At 35.1% G+C, this 15,688-nt stretch overlaps 1 protein-coding gene across 2 annotated transcripts in view; it reads right to left on the minus strand.

Annotated features, from left to right (window-relative positions):
- The window catches only part of brip1 (BRCA1 interacting helicase 1), a 61,597-nt gene extending 46,158 nt beyond the window's left edge, over positions 1 to 15,439 (minus strand). The window contains exons 1-6 of one of the 2 annotated variants that reach the window (XM_062067326.1): positions 15,320 to 15,439; positions 15,065 to 15,256; positions 12,096 to 12,207; positions 6,970 to 7,164; positions 4,224 to 4,324; positions 3,434 to 3,532 (exon numbers count right to left, since the gene is read on the minus strand). In XM_062067326.1, the coding sequence (XP_061923310.1) occupies positions 3,434 to 3,532; positions 4,224 to 4,324; positions 6,970 to 7,164; positions 12,096 to 12,207; positions 15,065 to 15,256; positions 15,320 to 15,343 (723 nt within the window). In that variant the 5' untranslated portion in view covers positions 15,344 to 15,439. Of the gene's footprint in view, positions 1 to 3,433; positions 3,533 to 4,223; positions 4,325 to 6,969; positions 7,165 to 12,095; positions 12,208 to 14,264; positions 14,290 to 15,064; positions 15,257 to 15,319 lie in introns of those variants that run through there. The other variant, XM_062067327.1, reaches the window with a different exon arrangement.
- Positions 15,440 to 15,688: the final 249 nt, after the last annotated feature.

Below are 15,688 nucleotides of genomic sequence, written 5' to 3' on the forward strand. Positions count from 1 at the left end.
ACACACCTGGATAGTAGAATGTTGAGGACATAAACACACACCTGGATAGTAGAAGGTTGTGGACATAAACACACACCTGGATAGTAGAAGGTTGAGGACATAAACACACACCTGGATAGTAGAAGGTTGAGGACATAAACACACACCTGGATAGTAGAAGGTTGAGGACATAAACACACACCTGGATAGTAGAAGGTTGAGGACATAAACACACACCTGGATAGTAGAAGGTTGAGGACATAAACACACACCTGGATAGTAGAAGGTTGAGGACATAAACACACACCTGGATAGTAGAAGGTTGTGGACATAAACACACACCTGGATAGTAGAAGGTTGAGGACATAAACACACACCTGGATAGTAGAAGGTTGAGGACATAAACACACACCTGGATAGTAGAAGGTTGAGGACATAAACACACACCTGGATAGTAGAAGGTTGAGGACATAAACACACACCTGGATAGTAGAAGGTTGAGGACATAAACACACACCTGGATAGTAGAAGGTTGAGGACATAAACACACACCTGGATAGTAGAAGGTTGAGGACATAAACACACACCTGGATAGTAGAAGGTTGTGGACATAAACACACACCTGGATAGTAGAAGGTTGAGGACATAAACACACACCTGGATAGTAGAAGGTTGAGGACATAAACACACACCTGGATAGTAGAAGGTTGAGGACATAAACACACACCTGGATAGTAGAAGGTTGAGGACATAAACACACACCTGGATAGTAGAAGGTTGAGGACATAAACACACACCTGAATAGTAGAAGGTTGTGGACATAAACACACACCTGGATAGTAGAAGGTTGAGGACATAAACACACACCTGGATAGTAGAAGGTTGAGGACATAAACACACACCTGGATAGTAGAAGGTTGTGGACATAAACACACACCTGGATAGTAGAAGGTTGAGGACATAAACACACACCTGGATAGTAGAAGGTTGAGGACATAAACACACACCTGGATAGTAGAAGGTTGAGGACATAAACACACACCTGGATAGTAGAAGGTTGAGGACATAAACACACACCTGGATAGTAGAATGTTGAGGACATAAACACACACCTGGATAGTAGAAGGTTGTGGACATAAACACACACCTGGATAGTAGAAGGTTGAGGACATAAACACACACCTGGATAGTAGAAGGTTGAGGACATAAACACACACCTGGATAGTAGAAGGTTGAGGACATAAACACACACCTGGATAGTAGAAGGTTGAGGACATAAACACACACCTGGATAGTAGAAGGTTGAGGACATAAACACACACCTGGATAGTAGAAGGTTGTGGACATAAACACACACCTGGATAGTAGAAGGTTGAGGACATAAACACACACCTGGATAGTAGAAGGTTGAGGACATAAACACACACCTGGATAGTAGAAGGTTGAGGACATAAACACACACCTGGATAGTAGAAGGTTGAGGACATAAACACACACCTGGATAGTAGAAGGTTGAGGACATAAACCCACAAGTTGGTCAACTTTCACATCCAACTTAGACCCGCAGATGGCCAGAAAGACACTTTTTTAACCCTTTGTGAGGATGATGATGAATTGTTGATGTGAAGGGGAAGATATAAACATCCCAGTGAGAGCAGACATTGTACAGTAAGTGATTGTTATATTATGTTCTTATTTGCACTTAGCAATACTGCTACATGATGCTTAGTGTTTGACTAAAGCTGCATCTGTTTAGCTTCTAAAACTTGTAGGTCATCCTCTTTATATTCAGTCTCAAAAATAGAAGTTTCTGGATCATCATTTGTCCCAAAGTAGTCTTTGTTGTCTCTCATCAAGTCTGCCATGATTAGTAGTCTTGTTGTTGTTGAAGGGAAAGTGAACGTTGTGATGTGAAATTAATACTTAAAATGATCAAAATATGTAAATATTACATGTTATTATGTTACTAGATACTACATATACAGTATACTTACAGTGTGTATATAAAATATGTAAATATTACATGTTATTATGTTACTAGATACTACATATACAGTATACTTACAGTGTGTATATAAAATATGTAAATATTACATGTTATTATGAATGTTACTACATTGCATATATACTTACAGTGTGTATATAAAATATGTAAATATTACATGTTCTTATGAATGTTATTACATTATGTATATACTTACAGTGTGTACATAAAATATGTAAATATTACATGTTATTATGAATAATACTAGATACTACATATATACTGTATTTTTCGGACTATAAGTCGCAGTTTTTTTCATAGTTTGGCCGGGCTCCAGTGCGACTTATGTTTTTCTTCTTTTTTTATTATGCATTTTCGGCAGGTGCGACTTATACTCCGAAAAATACAGTACTTAGTGTGTATATAAAATATGTAAATATTACATGTTATTATGAATGTTACTAGATACTACATATATACTTACAGTGTGTATATAAAATATGTAAATATTACATGTTATTATGAATGTTACTACTTTACATATATACTTACAGTGTGCATATAAAATATGTAAATATGACATGTTATTATGAATGTTACTACATGACATATATACTTAGTGTGTATATAAAATATGTTAATATGACATGTTATTATGAATGTTACTACATGACATATATACTTAGTGTGTATATAAAATATGTAAATATTACATGTTATTATGAATGTTACTACATGACATATATACTTAGTGTGTATATAAAATATGTAAATATTACATGTTATTATGAATGTTACGAGATACTACATACAGTATATACTTACAGCGTGTATATAAAACCTTGGATGTTTTTAGAGCGCTTTACAGGCGGAATGGAGGAACTCCCATTAGCTCCATTGCTAGCTGACTTTTGCTAATGTTTATTTACGAATTAGAAAGCATTAAAAAAAAGCAAAAACATATGTTCCTGACTGACATAAGGGTTGTGAGTGACAGACAAAATTCCAAAAAAAGTGCAGTTACCCTTTAAGTACACTCAGCAAACAATAATCAGTTTCATTCATTCATCACTTGAAGTAATGTACAAGTTTACTGTAGCAGGTTGAGGAAGTATAATTGATTGTTATTAATTTAGTATATCAATATTGACCTGATGTGACAATAATGTATACTTTAGCAGGCTGATAATGATAATTATTATGAATGAAGTATATCAATATTGTGACAATAATGTACATGTTTACTGTAGTAGGCTCATAATGATAATTATTATGAATGAAGCATATCAATACTGTGACAATAATGTACATGTATACTGTAGTAGGCTCATAATGATAATTATTATGAATGAAGTATATCAATACTGTGACAATAATGTACATGTTTACTGTAGCAGGCTGATACTGATGATTGTTATGACTGAAGTATATCAATATTGTGACAATAATGTACATGTTTACTGTACTCACAGAGCAAGAAGACAACAAATCAGCTGAATGGCTTTTAGGTGTCACGGGAAGACTCTGAGAACTTTCCAGCTGTGGCGTCTCCTCTATAAACACCACCCCCTAAAACACAACAGGAAGTCAATAACATTTATATAGTGCTTTTTCTCTAGAGACTCAAAGCGCTTTACATGGTGAAAGCCATTATCAGCGGGTGGGTCAAGTGTCTTGCCCAAGGACACAACGGCAGTGACGAGGATGGCAGACGTGGGGATCGAACCTGGAACCCTCAAGTTGCTGGCACGGCCGCTCTACCAACCGAGCCACGCCGCCCAAACATGTTTACTTCGCTCGACCAACAATCACTCACACAAACTTCACAGTATATACTTGTAATACCATGAATATACTTGTAATAACATGAATATACATGTAATACATGGATATACATGTAATAACATGAATATACATGTAATAACAAGATATGTATGTAATAAGATGAATATACATGTAATAAGATATACATGTAATAAGATGAATATACATGTAATAAGATGAATATACATGTAACAAGATATACATGTAATGAGATGAATATACATGTAATAAGATGAATATACTTGTAATACATGAATATACATGTAATAAGATGAATATACATGTAATAAGATGAATCTACATGTAATAAGATGAATCTACATGTACTAACATGGTACAAAGGTAATAAGAAGATATACATGTAATAAAATGAAGATATGAAGTTATTCCAGTAGATTGACATTAGAAAACAAGTGTAAAATAAAGAATAAATGACCTTTTGTTCAGCAGTGCGAATACGTTTCTTCTTTGGCTGGAAATCATCTTGGTCAGTGGTGATGTGAAGATGACAAATGTCAGCCCACTTTTTCCTGGGAACTGACAAACATTCACCAAATAAAGAACAATATTCTATGTAGTATCAAAGACTGTACTTGCTACTGTACTCAGTACATTAAAGAAAAAACAAGTTATTTTCCCACATAAAGATTGTAATTAAATTTTTTTAAGTGCAGTTCTCCTTTAACCGTGTTTGATATTTCAGCTTCCACTGAAAATAATCAGCATTTGTTGTATGAATACTAGCACTGTCAATAATAACCACTTAACTCAAACCACTGATCACTAAAACATTAATCACACTATTAGTTTGGATTGCACTTCCTTCTTTACCGTAAGTGTGATGTTACCTGCAAGGTGTGTTGTCACACGTCAGTGATGGGATTGATTGATTGTTTGATTGAGACTTTTATTAGTAGGTTGCACAGTGAAGTACATATTCCCTACAATTGACCACTAAATGGTAACACCCCAATAAGTTGTTCAACTTGTTTAAGTCGGGGTCCACTTATATTGATTCATGATACAGATATATGCTATCAGATATATACTAATATCATTCAATAACACATCAGTGATGGGATCAATGACACGTCAGTGATGGGATCAATAACACGTCAGTGATGGGATCAATAACACGACAGTGATGGGATCAATGACACGTCAGTGATGGGATCAATGACACGACAGTGATGGGATCAATGACACGTCAGTGATGGGATCAATGACACGTCAGTGATGGGATCAATGACACGACAGTGATGGGATCAATGACACGACAGTGATGGGATCAATGACACGACAGTGATGGGATCAATGACACGACAGTGATGGGATCAATAACACGTCAGTGATGGGATCAATAACACGTCAGTGATGGGATCAATAACACGTCAGTGATGGGATCAATAACACGTCAGTGATGGGATCAATGACACGTCAGTGATGGGATCAATAACTAGCTGATCAATAACATAATATTGCAAAGATGAGTGACTGTGTACTTAATTACTTGCAATATTGTTCAAAAATTAGGATCTTTTTTAAAGTTAATTTGAATTATGAAAGCATGTTATAACCTGTGATTAATCATGATTAATCTATATTCAAAAGTGCAGTTAATCATGTAGTAATAAGACATATTTTAATCAATAGACATCTTATTTTGTGAAGGTGTTTACCAGCTGGTGATGGTGCAGGAAGTTTGAAGTCTTTGCAAGGAGACTTAATAACCTGTGATTAATCATGATTAATTTAATAACAAAAGTGCAATTAATCATGTAGTAATAAGACATATATTAATCAATAGACATCTTATTTTGAAGGTGTTTACCAGCTGGTGATGGTGCAGGAAGTTTAATGTCTTTGCAAGGAACCTTAATAACCTGTGATTAATCATGATTAATCTAAATTGAAAAGTACAATTAATCATGTAGTAATAAGACATATATTAATCAATAGACATCTTATTTTGAAGGTGTTTACCAGCTGGTGATGGTGCAGGCAGATTGATGTCTTTGCAAGGAGACTTAATAACCTGTGATTAATCATGATTAATCTAAATTGAAAAGTGCAATTAATCATGTAGTATATATTAATCAATAGACATCTTACCAGCTGGTGATGGTGCAGTAAAATACAATTAATCATGTAGTATATATTAATCAATAGACATCTTACCAGCTGGTGATGGTGCAGTAAAGTACAATTAATCATATTAATCAATAGACATCTTACCAGCTGGTGATGGTGCAGAAAAGTACAATTAATCATGTAGTATATATTAATCAATAGACATCTTACCAGCTGGTGATGGTGCAGTAAAGTACAATTAATCATATTAATCAATAGACATCTTACCAGCTGGTGATGGTGCAGTAAAGTACAATTAATCATATTAATCAATAGACATCTTACCAGCTGGTGATGGTGCAGTAAAGTACAATTAATCATATTAATCAATAGACATCTTACCAGCTGGTGATGGTGCAGTAAAGTACAATTTATCATATTAATCAATAGACATCTTACCAGCTGGTGATGGTGCAGTAAAATACAATTAATCATGTAGTATATATTAATCAATAGACATCTTACCAGCTGGTGATGGTGCAGTAAAGTACAATTAATCATATTAATCAATAGACATCTTACCAGCTGGTGATGGTGCAGAAAAGTACAATTAATCATGTAGTATATATTAATCAATAGACATCTTACCAGCTGGTGATGGTGCAGTAAAGTACAATTAATCATATTAATCAATAGACATCTTACCAGCTGTGATGGTGCAGTAAAGTACAATTAATCATATTAATCAATAGACATCTTACCAGCTGGTGATGGTGCAGTAAAGTACAATTAATCATATTAATCAATAGACATCTTACCAGCTGGTGATGGTGCAGTAAAGTACAATTAATCATATTAATCAATAGACATCTTACCAGCTGGTGATGGTGCAGAAAAGTACAATTAATCATGTAGTATATATTAATCAATAGACATCTTACCAGCTGGTGATGGTGCAGTAAAGTACAATTAATCATATTAATCAATAGACATCTTACCAGCTGGTGATGGTGCAGTAAAGTACAATTAATCATATTAATCAATAGACATCTTACCAGCTGGTGATGGTGCAGTAAAGTACAATTAATCATATTAATCAATAGACATCTTACCAGCTGGTGATGGTGCAGGCAGATTGATGTCTTTGCAGGGAGACTTCGTCAGATTAATAACATCAGGTGTTGCATTCGAGGAAGCTGGGACTTTGCAATGGCAGACACAGTCACATGTCTCCATCATCTTTGACCGCTTGTCATCGCTGCACCTTTTACTAGAATCTTCTTCACATCTTCCTCCTCGCATTTTATCTGCAGGTGAAACATCATGCAAATGTCATCATGTAAATATCATCATGGAATTATAATGTACATATCATCATGTAATTATAATGTAAATATCATCATGTAAATATCATCATGTAATTATAATGTACATATCATCATGTAATTATAATGTACATATCATCATGTAAATATCATCATGTAATTATAATGTAAATATCATCATGTAATTATAATGTACATATCATCATGTAATTATAATGTACATATCATCATGTAAATATCATCATGTAATTATAATGTAAATATCATCATGTAATTATAATGTAAATATCATCATGCAAAATGTCATGTAACTATCATCATGTAATTATAATGTAAATATCATCATGTAAATATCATCATGTAATTATAATGTAAATATCATCATGTAAATGTCATGTACTTACAACGTAAATGTCATCATGTAATTATAATGTAAATATCATCATGTAATTATAATGTAAATATAATCATGTAATTATAATGTAAATATCATCATGTAAATGTCATCATGTAAATGTCATGTAATTATAATGTAAATATAATGCAAATACCATCATGCAAATAACATGAAATATCATGTATAATGTAATAATGTAAATACCATAATTTAAATGTCATCATGTAAATATTATCATGTAAATGTCATGATGTAAATATCATCATGTAAATGAATCATGTAAATATCATCGTGTAAATATCAGTATGTAAATATCAGGATGTAAAAATCAGTATGTAAACGCCATGTAAATATCATTGTGCAAATATGTAAATATCAGTATATAAATATCAGGATTTAAATATCAGTATGTAAATATCATCATGTAAATATCAATATGCACATATGTACATATCAGTATGTAAATATCAGAATGTAAATATCATTGTGCACATATGTAAATATCAGTATGTGAATATGTACTGTAAATATGAGTATGTAAATATCAGTATGTAAATATCAATATATAATTATCAGTATGTGAATATCAGTAGGCAAATATCATATAAATATGTAAATATCAGTATGTGAATATCATGTAAATATCATTATGTAAATATCAGGATGTAAATGTCAGGATTTAAAAAACAGTATATAAGAATATAAATATCAGTATGTAAATATCAGAATGTAAATATTGTGCACATATGTAAATATCAGAATATGAATATGTACTGTAAATATGAGTATGTAAATATCTGTATGTAAATATCAATATATAAATATCAGTATGTGAATATCAGTAGGTAAATATATAAATATCAGTATGTAAATACCATGTAAATATCAGGATGTAAATGTCAGGATTTAAAAATCAGTATGTAAATATATAAATATCAGTATGTTAATATATAAACACCAGTATGTAAATATCATCATATAAATATGTAAATATCATCATATAAATATGTAAATACATATATACATGTACATATTATGTAAATATCAGTATGTAAACATCATCATGTAAATATCAGTATGTAAATGTATTGTAAATATCTGGATGTAAATATTAGTATGTAAATATCAGGATGTAAAAATCAGTACGTAAACGCCATGTAAATATCATTGTGCAAATATGTAAATATAGGTATATAAATATCAGGATTTAAATATCAGTATGTAAATATCATTATGTAATTGTCATGTAAATATCATTGTGCACATATGTAAATATCAGTATGTAAATATTGTGCACATATGTAATTATCAGTATGTAAATATCATTATGTAATTGTCATGTAAATATCATTGTGCACATATGTAAATATCAGTATGTAAATATTGTGCACATATGTAATTATCAGTATGTAAATATCATTATGTAATTGTCATGTAAATATCATTGTGCACATATGTAAATATCAGAATGTAAATATCATTGTGCACATATGTAAATATCAGAATGTAAATATCATTGTGCACATATGTAAATATCAGTATGTAAATATCATTGTGCACATATGTAAATATCAGTATGTAAATATCATTGTGCACATATGTAAATATCAGAATGTAAATATCATTGTGCACATATGTAAATATCAGTATGTAAATATCATTGTGCACATATGTAAATATCAGTATGTAAATATCATTGTGCACATATGTAAATATCATTGTGCATATATGTAAATATCATTGTGCACATATGTAAATATCAGAATGTAAATATCATTGTGCACATATGTAAATATCATTGTGCATATATGTAAATATCATTGTGCACATATGTAAATATCATTGTGCACATATGTAAATATCAGAATGTAAATATCATTGTGCACATATGTAAATATCATTGTGCACATATGTAAATATCAGAATGTAAATATCATTGTGCATATATGTAAATATCAGAATGTAAATATCATTGTGCACATATGTGACAAAGATGAGCAATAAAGAAAATGAGATCACTAAGCCAAATGTCCAGTTGTGGTAATAATTCATCCTCAATGGGACGGGCAATATGAGCCCATCAACACGGACCAGCCAGGAAAAAAAAGAGAACCTGACCTGGTTTTTCCAACTGGGAGAAGATGAAGATGTTTGTTTTGGAACAGTCACAGCACAACAAGTTTGGTACTGGTACTTACCAAGACATGGACAACAAGTTTGGTATTGGTACTTACCAAGACATGGACAACAAGTTTGGTACTGGTACTTACCAAGACATGGACAACAAGTTTGGTATTGGTACTTACCAAGACATGGACAACAAGTTTGGTATTGGCACTTACCAAGACATGGACAACAAGTTTGGTACTGGTACTTACCAAGACATGGACAACAACTGGTACTTACCAAGACATGGACAACAAGTTTGGTACTGGTACTTACCAAGACATGGACAACAAGTTGGTATTGGTACTTACCAAGACATGGACAACAACTGGTACTTACCAAGACATGGACAACAAATTTGGTACTGATACTTACCAAGACATGGACAACATCGAGTTCAGTACTGGTCCTTACCAAGACATGGACAACATCAAGTCCAGTAATGGTACTTACCAAGACATGGAAAACAACTGGTACTGGCACTGATACTTACCAAGACAAGTTCAGTACTGGTACTTACCAAGACATGGACAACATCAAGTTCAGTACTGGTACTTACCAAGACATGGACAACATCAAGTCCAGTACTGGTACTTACCAAGACATAGACAACATCAAGTTCAGTACTGGTACTTACCAAGACATGGACAACAACTGGTACTGGTACTTACCAAGACATGGACAACAACTGGTACTTACCAAGACATGGACAACAACTAGTTCAGTACTGGTACTTACCAAGACATGGACAACAACTGGTACTGGTACTGGTACTGACCAAGACATGGACAACAACTGGTACTGGTACTTACCAATACATGGACAACATCAAGTCCAGTACTGGTACTTACCAAGACATGGACAACAACTGGTACTGGTACTTACCAAGACATGGACAACAAGTTTGGTACTGGTACTTACCAAGACATGGACAACAAGTTTGGTACTGGTACTTACCAAGACATGGACAACAAGTTTGGTATTGGCACTTACCAAGACATGGACAACAAGTTTGGTACTGGTACTTACCAAGACATGGACAACAACTGGTACTTACCAAGACATGGACAACAAGTTTGGTACTGGTACTTACCAAGACATGGACAACAAGTTTGGTATTGGTACTTACCAAGACATGGACAAGTTTGGTACTGGTACTTACCAAGACATGGACAACAACTGGTACTTACCAAGACATGGACAACAAATTTGGTACTGATACTTACCAAGACATGGACAACATCGAGTTCAGTACTGGTCCTTACCAAGACATGGACAACATCAAGTCCAGTAATGGTACTTACCAAGACATGGAAAACAACTGGTACTGGCACTGATACTTACCAAGACATGGACAACATCGAGTTCAGTACTGGTCCTTACCAAGACATGGACAACATCAAGTCCAGTAATGGTACTTACCAAGACATGGAAAACAACTGGTACTGGCACTGATACTTACCAAGACAAGTTCAGTACTGGTACTTACCAAGACATGGACAACATCAAGTTCAGTACTGGTACTTACCAAGACCTGGACAACATCAAGTCCAGTACTGGTACTTACCAAGACATAGACAACATCAAGTTCAGTACTGGTACTTACCAAGACATGGACAACATCAAGTCCAGTACTGGTACTTACCAAGACATAGACAACATCAAGTTCAGTACTGGTACTTACCAAGACATGGACAACAACTGGTACTGGTACTGGTACTTACCAAGACATGGAAAACAACTGGTACTGGTACTTACCAAGACATGGACAACAACTAGTTCAGTACTGGTACTTACCAAGACATGGACAACATCAAGTTCAGTACTGGTACTTACCAAGACATGGACAACAACTGGTACTGGTACTGGTACTGACCAAGACATGGACAACAACTGGTACCGGTACTTACCAAGACATGGACAACAACTGGTACTGGTACTTACCAATACATGGACAACATCAAGTCCAGTACTGGTACTTACCAAGACATGGACAACAACTGGTACTGGTACTTACCAAGACATGGACAACAACTAGTTCAGTACTGGTACTTACCAAGACATGGACAACATCAAGTTCAGTACTGGTACTTACCAAGACATGGACAACATCAAGTTCAGTACTGGTACTTACCAAGACATGGACAACAACTGGTACTGGTACTGGTACTGACCAAGACATGGACAACAACTGGTACTGGTACTTACCAAGACATGGACAACAACTGGTACTGGTACTAGTACTTACCAAGACATGGACAACAACTGGTACTGGTACTTACCAAGACATGGACAACAACTGGTACTGGTACTTACCAAGACATGGACAACAACTGGTACTGGTACTTACCAAGCTGCGCTCGCTGCCATCCCAGTGCCGAGCACAGCAGAGCCAAACTCTTGCCACTTCCTGTGGGACTTTCCAGTAAACAGTGCTGGCTGTTGTTCAAACCCCTTAAGATCTGCAGGTGTGACACAAACTCATCTTCAATCCATGAAAGTCCTCAGACTGACTGACTGGAACTTTTCTGACAGACTGACTGGAACTTGTATGACTGAGTAACTGGAACTTGACTGACTGACTGACTGGAACTTGTCTGACTGACTGACTGGAACCTGTCTGACTGACTGACTGGAACTTGTCTGACTGGAACTTGTCTGACTGACTGGAACTTGTCTGACTGGAACTTGTCTGACTGACTGGAACCTGTCTGTCTGTCTGACTGACTGACTGGAACTTGTCTAACTGACTGACTGACTGGAACTTGTCTAACTGACTGACTGACTGGAACTTGTCTGACTGACTGACTGGAACTTGTCTAACTGACTGACTGACTGGAACTTGTCTGACTGACTGACTGGAACTTGACTGACTGGAACTTGTCTGACTGACTGGAACCTGTCTGACTGACTGGAACCTGTCTGACTGACTGACTGGAACTTGTCTAACTGACTGACTGGAACTTGACTGACTGGAACTTGTCTGACTGACTGGAACTTGTCTGACTCGAACTTGTCTGACTGACTGGAACTTGTCTAACTGACTGACTGGAACTTGACTGACTGGAACTTGTCTGACTGACTGACTGACTGGAACTTGTCTAACTGACTGACTGACTGGAACTTGTCTGACTGGAACTTGTCTGACTGACTGGAACTTGTCTAACTGACTGACTGACTGGAACTTGTCTGACTGACTGGAACTTGTCTAACTGACTGACTGACTGGAACTTGTCTAACTGACTGACTGACTGGAACTTGTCTGACTGGAACTTGTCTGACTGACTGGAACTTGTCTAACTGACTGACTGACTGGAACTTGTCTGACTGACTGACTGGAACTTGACTGACTGGAACTTGTCTGACTGACTGGAACCTGTCTGACTGACTGGAACCTGTCTGACTGACTGACTGGAACTTGTCTAACTGACTGACTGGAACTTGACTGACTGGAACTTGTCTGACTGACTGGAACTTGTCTGACTCGAACTTGTCTGACTGACTGGAACTTGTCTAACTGACTGACTGGAACTTGACTGACTGGAACTTGTCTGACTGACTGGAACTTGACTGACTGACTGGAACCTGTCTGACTGACTGACTGGAACTTGACTTACTTCACTCGGCACTGAGACAAGACGACAATGGTTGGTAATAAAATAGTTTAGCTTACATTGTCTTCATTTGTGCATATTTTATTTACATTTGCTTGCATGTCCTGATTACAATAACAAGAAAGTGTTCATGCGTTCACAAATATTTTCTCGAATACAGGTTAATATTGCCATACTTTTATTCTGAAGCCGACTTTGCAGTGAACAGGAAGTCACTGTGTGCAGGTTTAATACTGCCATACTTTTATTCTGAAGCCGACTTTGCAGTGAACAGGAAGTCACTGTGTGCAGGTTTAATACTGCCATACTTTTATTCTGAAGCTTACTTTGCAGTGAACAGGAAGTCACTGTGTGCAGGTTTAATACTGCCATACTTTTATTCTGAAGCTTACTTTGCAGTGAACAGGAAGTCACTGTGTGCAGCTTTTTTGTTGCATTTGCTTTACTGTATTTTGAGAAAGAGTCCCAGGCCAATACATGAATGAGCCGTGGCCACAAATGGTTGCATTTTAAAAAGGTCAATTTTAACGCATGGACTTAAAAATGGTGAAGAAATATGAAAGAATCCTGTTGAGATGGATGCCAATTAATAATACTCAATTAAACACATATGTGAATAGTTTTACACGCACAGTTGAATAGTTAGTGAGAGAATGTAATAATATGAATAGTTAGTGAGGGAATGTAATAATAAGAATAGTTAGTGAGGGAATGTAATAATAAGAATAGTTAGTGTAATAATAAGAATAGTTAGTGTAATAATAAGAATAGTTAGTGAGACAATAAGAATAGTTAGTGAGATAATAAGAATAGTTAGTGTGATAATAAGAATAGTTAGTTAGATAATAAGAATAGTTAGTGAGATAATAAGAATAGTTAGTTAGATAATAAGAATAGTTACATACAGAGTTCATCATGGCTAGCTGGGAAGGATAATAGTGAGATAATAAGAATAGTTAGTTAGATAATAAGAATAGTTACATACAGAGTTCATCATGGCTAGCTGGGAAGGATAATAGTGAGATAATAAGAATAGTTAGTTAGATAATAAGAATAGTTACATACAGAGTTCATCATGGCTAGCTGGGAAGGATAATAGTGAGATAATAAGAATAGTTAGTTAGATAATAAGAATAGTTACATACAGAGTTCATCATGGCTAGCTGGGAAGGATAATAGTGAGATAATAAGAATAGTTAGTTAGATAATAAGAATAGTTACATACAGAGTTCATCATGGCTAGCTGGGAAGGATAATAGTGAGATAATAAGAATAGTTAGTTAGATAATGAGAATAGTTACATACAGAGTTCATCATGGCTAGCTGGGAAGGATAATAGTGAGATAATAAGAATAGTTAGTTAGATAATAAGAATAGTTACATACAGAGTTAATCATGGCTAGCTGGGAAGGATAATAGTGAGATAATAAGAATAGTTAGTTAGATAATGAGAATAGTTACATACAGAGTTCATCATGGCTAGCTGGGAAGGATAATAGTGAGATAATAAGAATAGTTAGTTAGATAATGAGAATAGTTACATACAGAGTTCATCATGGCTAGCTGGGAAGGATAATAGTGAGATAATAAGAATAGTTAGTTAGATAATAAGAATAGTTACATACAGAGTTCATCATGGCTAGCTGGGAAGGATAATAGTGAGATAATAAGAATAGTTAGTTAGATAATAAGAATAGTTACATACAGAGTTCATCATGGCTAGCTGGGAAGGATAAGCCTTGCAGGGGAATTGAACCTTCACTCCTCCAATAGTGTAATCTACTGACGTCATCTTTACGTCCTTCTGGTGAAGATTGTCACAAATGTTATTTCCCATGAAGAGTCGCATCCAAGGAAGCTCGCGTTGACGTCGACAGTCCGAGAAGAAAAATGCGGCCTGGAGAGAGAAGTTGTGTTCAGAAACAGCGCCACTTTCATTTTCTTCTTCTTCTTCGCCTACTTTGTCTTCTTCTTCAGTGGACATCTACATTAGTGCTACGTCAGCGCCGCCTTTGGTCATGAGGTGTATTGCAGTAGGTCCCAATTCTGTATGTGCCAGCAATGTCCCACTTATATACTCATATACTTCTTATAAGATGTCCCACTAATATACTCTTATACTTCTTATAAGATGTCCCACTAATATACTCATATACTTCTTATAAGATGTCCCACTAATATACTCATATACTTCTTATAAGATGTCCCACTAATATACTCATATACTTCTTGTAAGATGTCCCACTAATATACTCATATACTTCTTATAAGATGTCCCACTAATATACTCATATACTTCTTATAAGATGTCCCACTAATATACTCTTAT

This window comes from Entelurus aequoreus, linkage group LG13, assembly GCF_033978785.1.
Source record: "Entelurus aequoreus isolate RoL-2023_Sb linkage group LG13, RoL_Eaeq_v1.1, whole genome shotgun sequence".
NCBI classification, from domain to species: Eukaryota; Metazoa; Chordata; class Actinopteri; order Syngnathiformes; family Syngnathidae; genus Entelurus; species Entelurus aequoreus.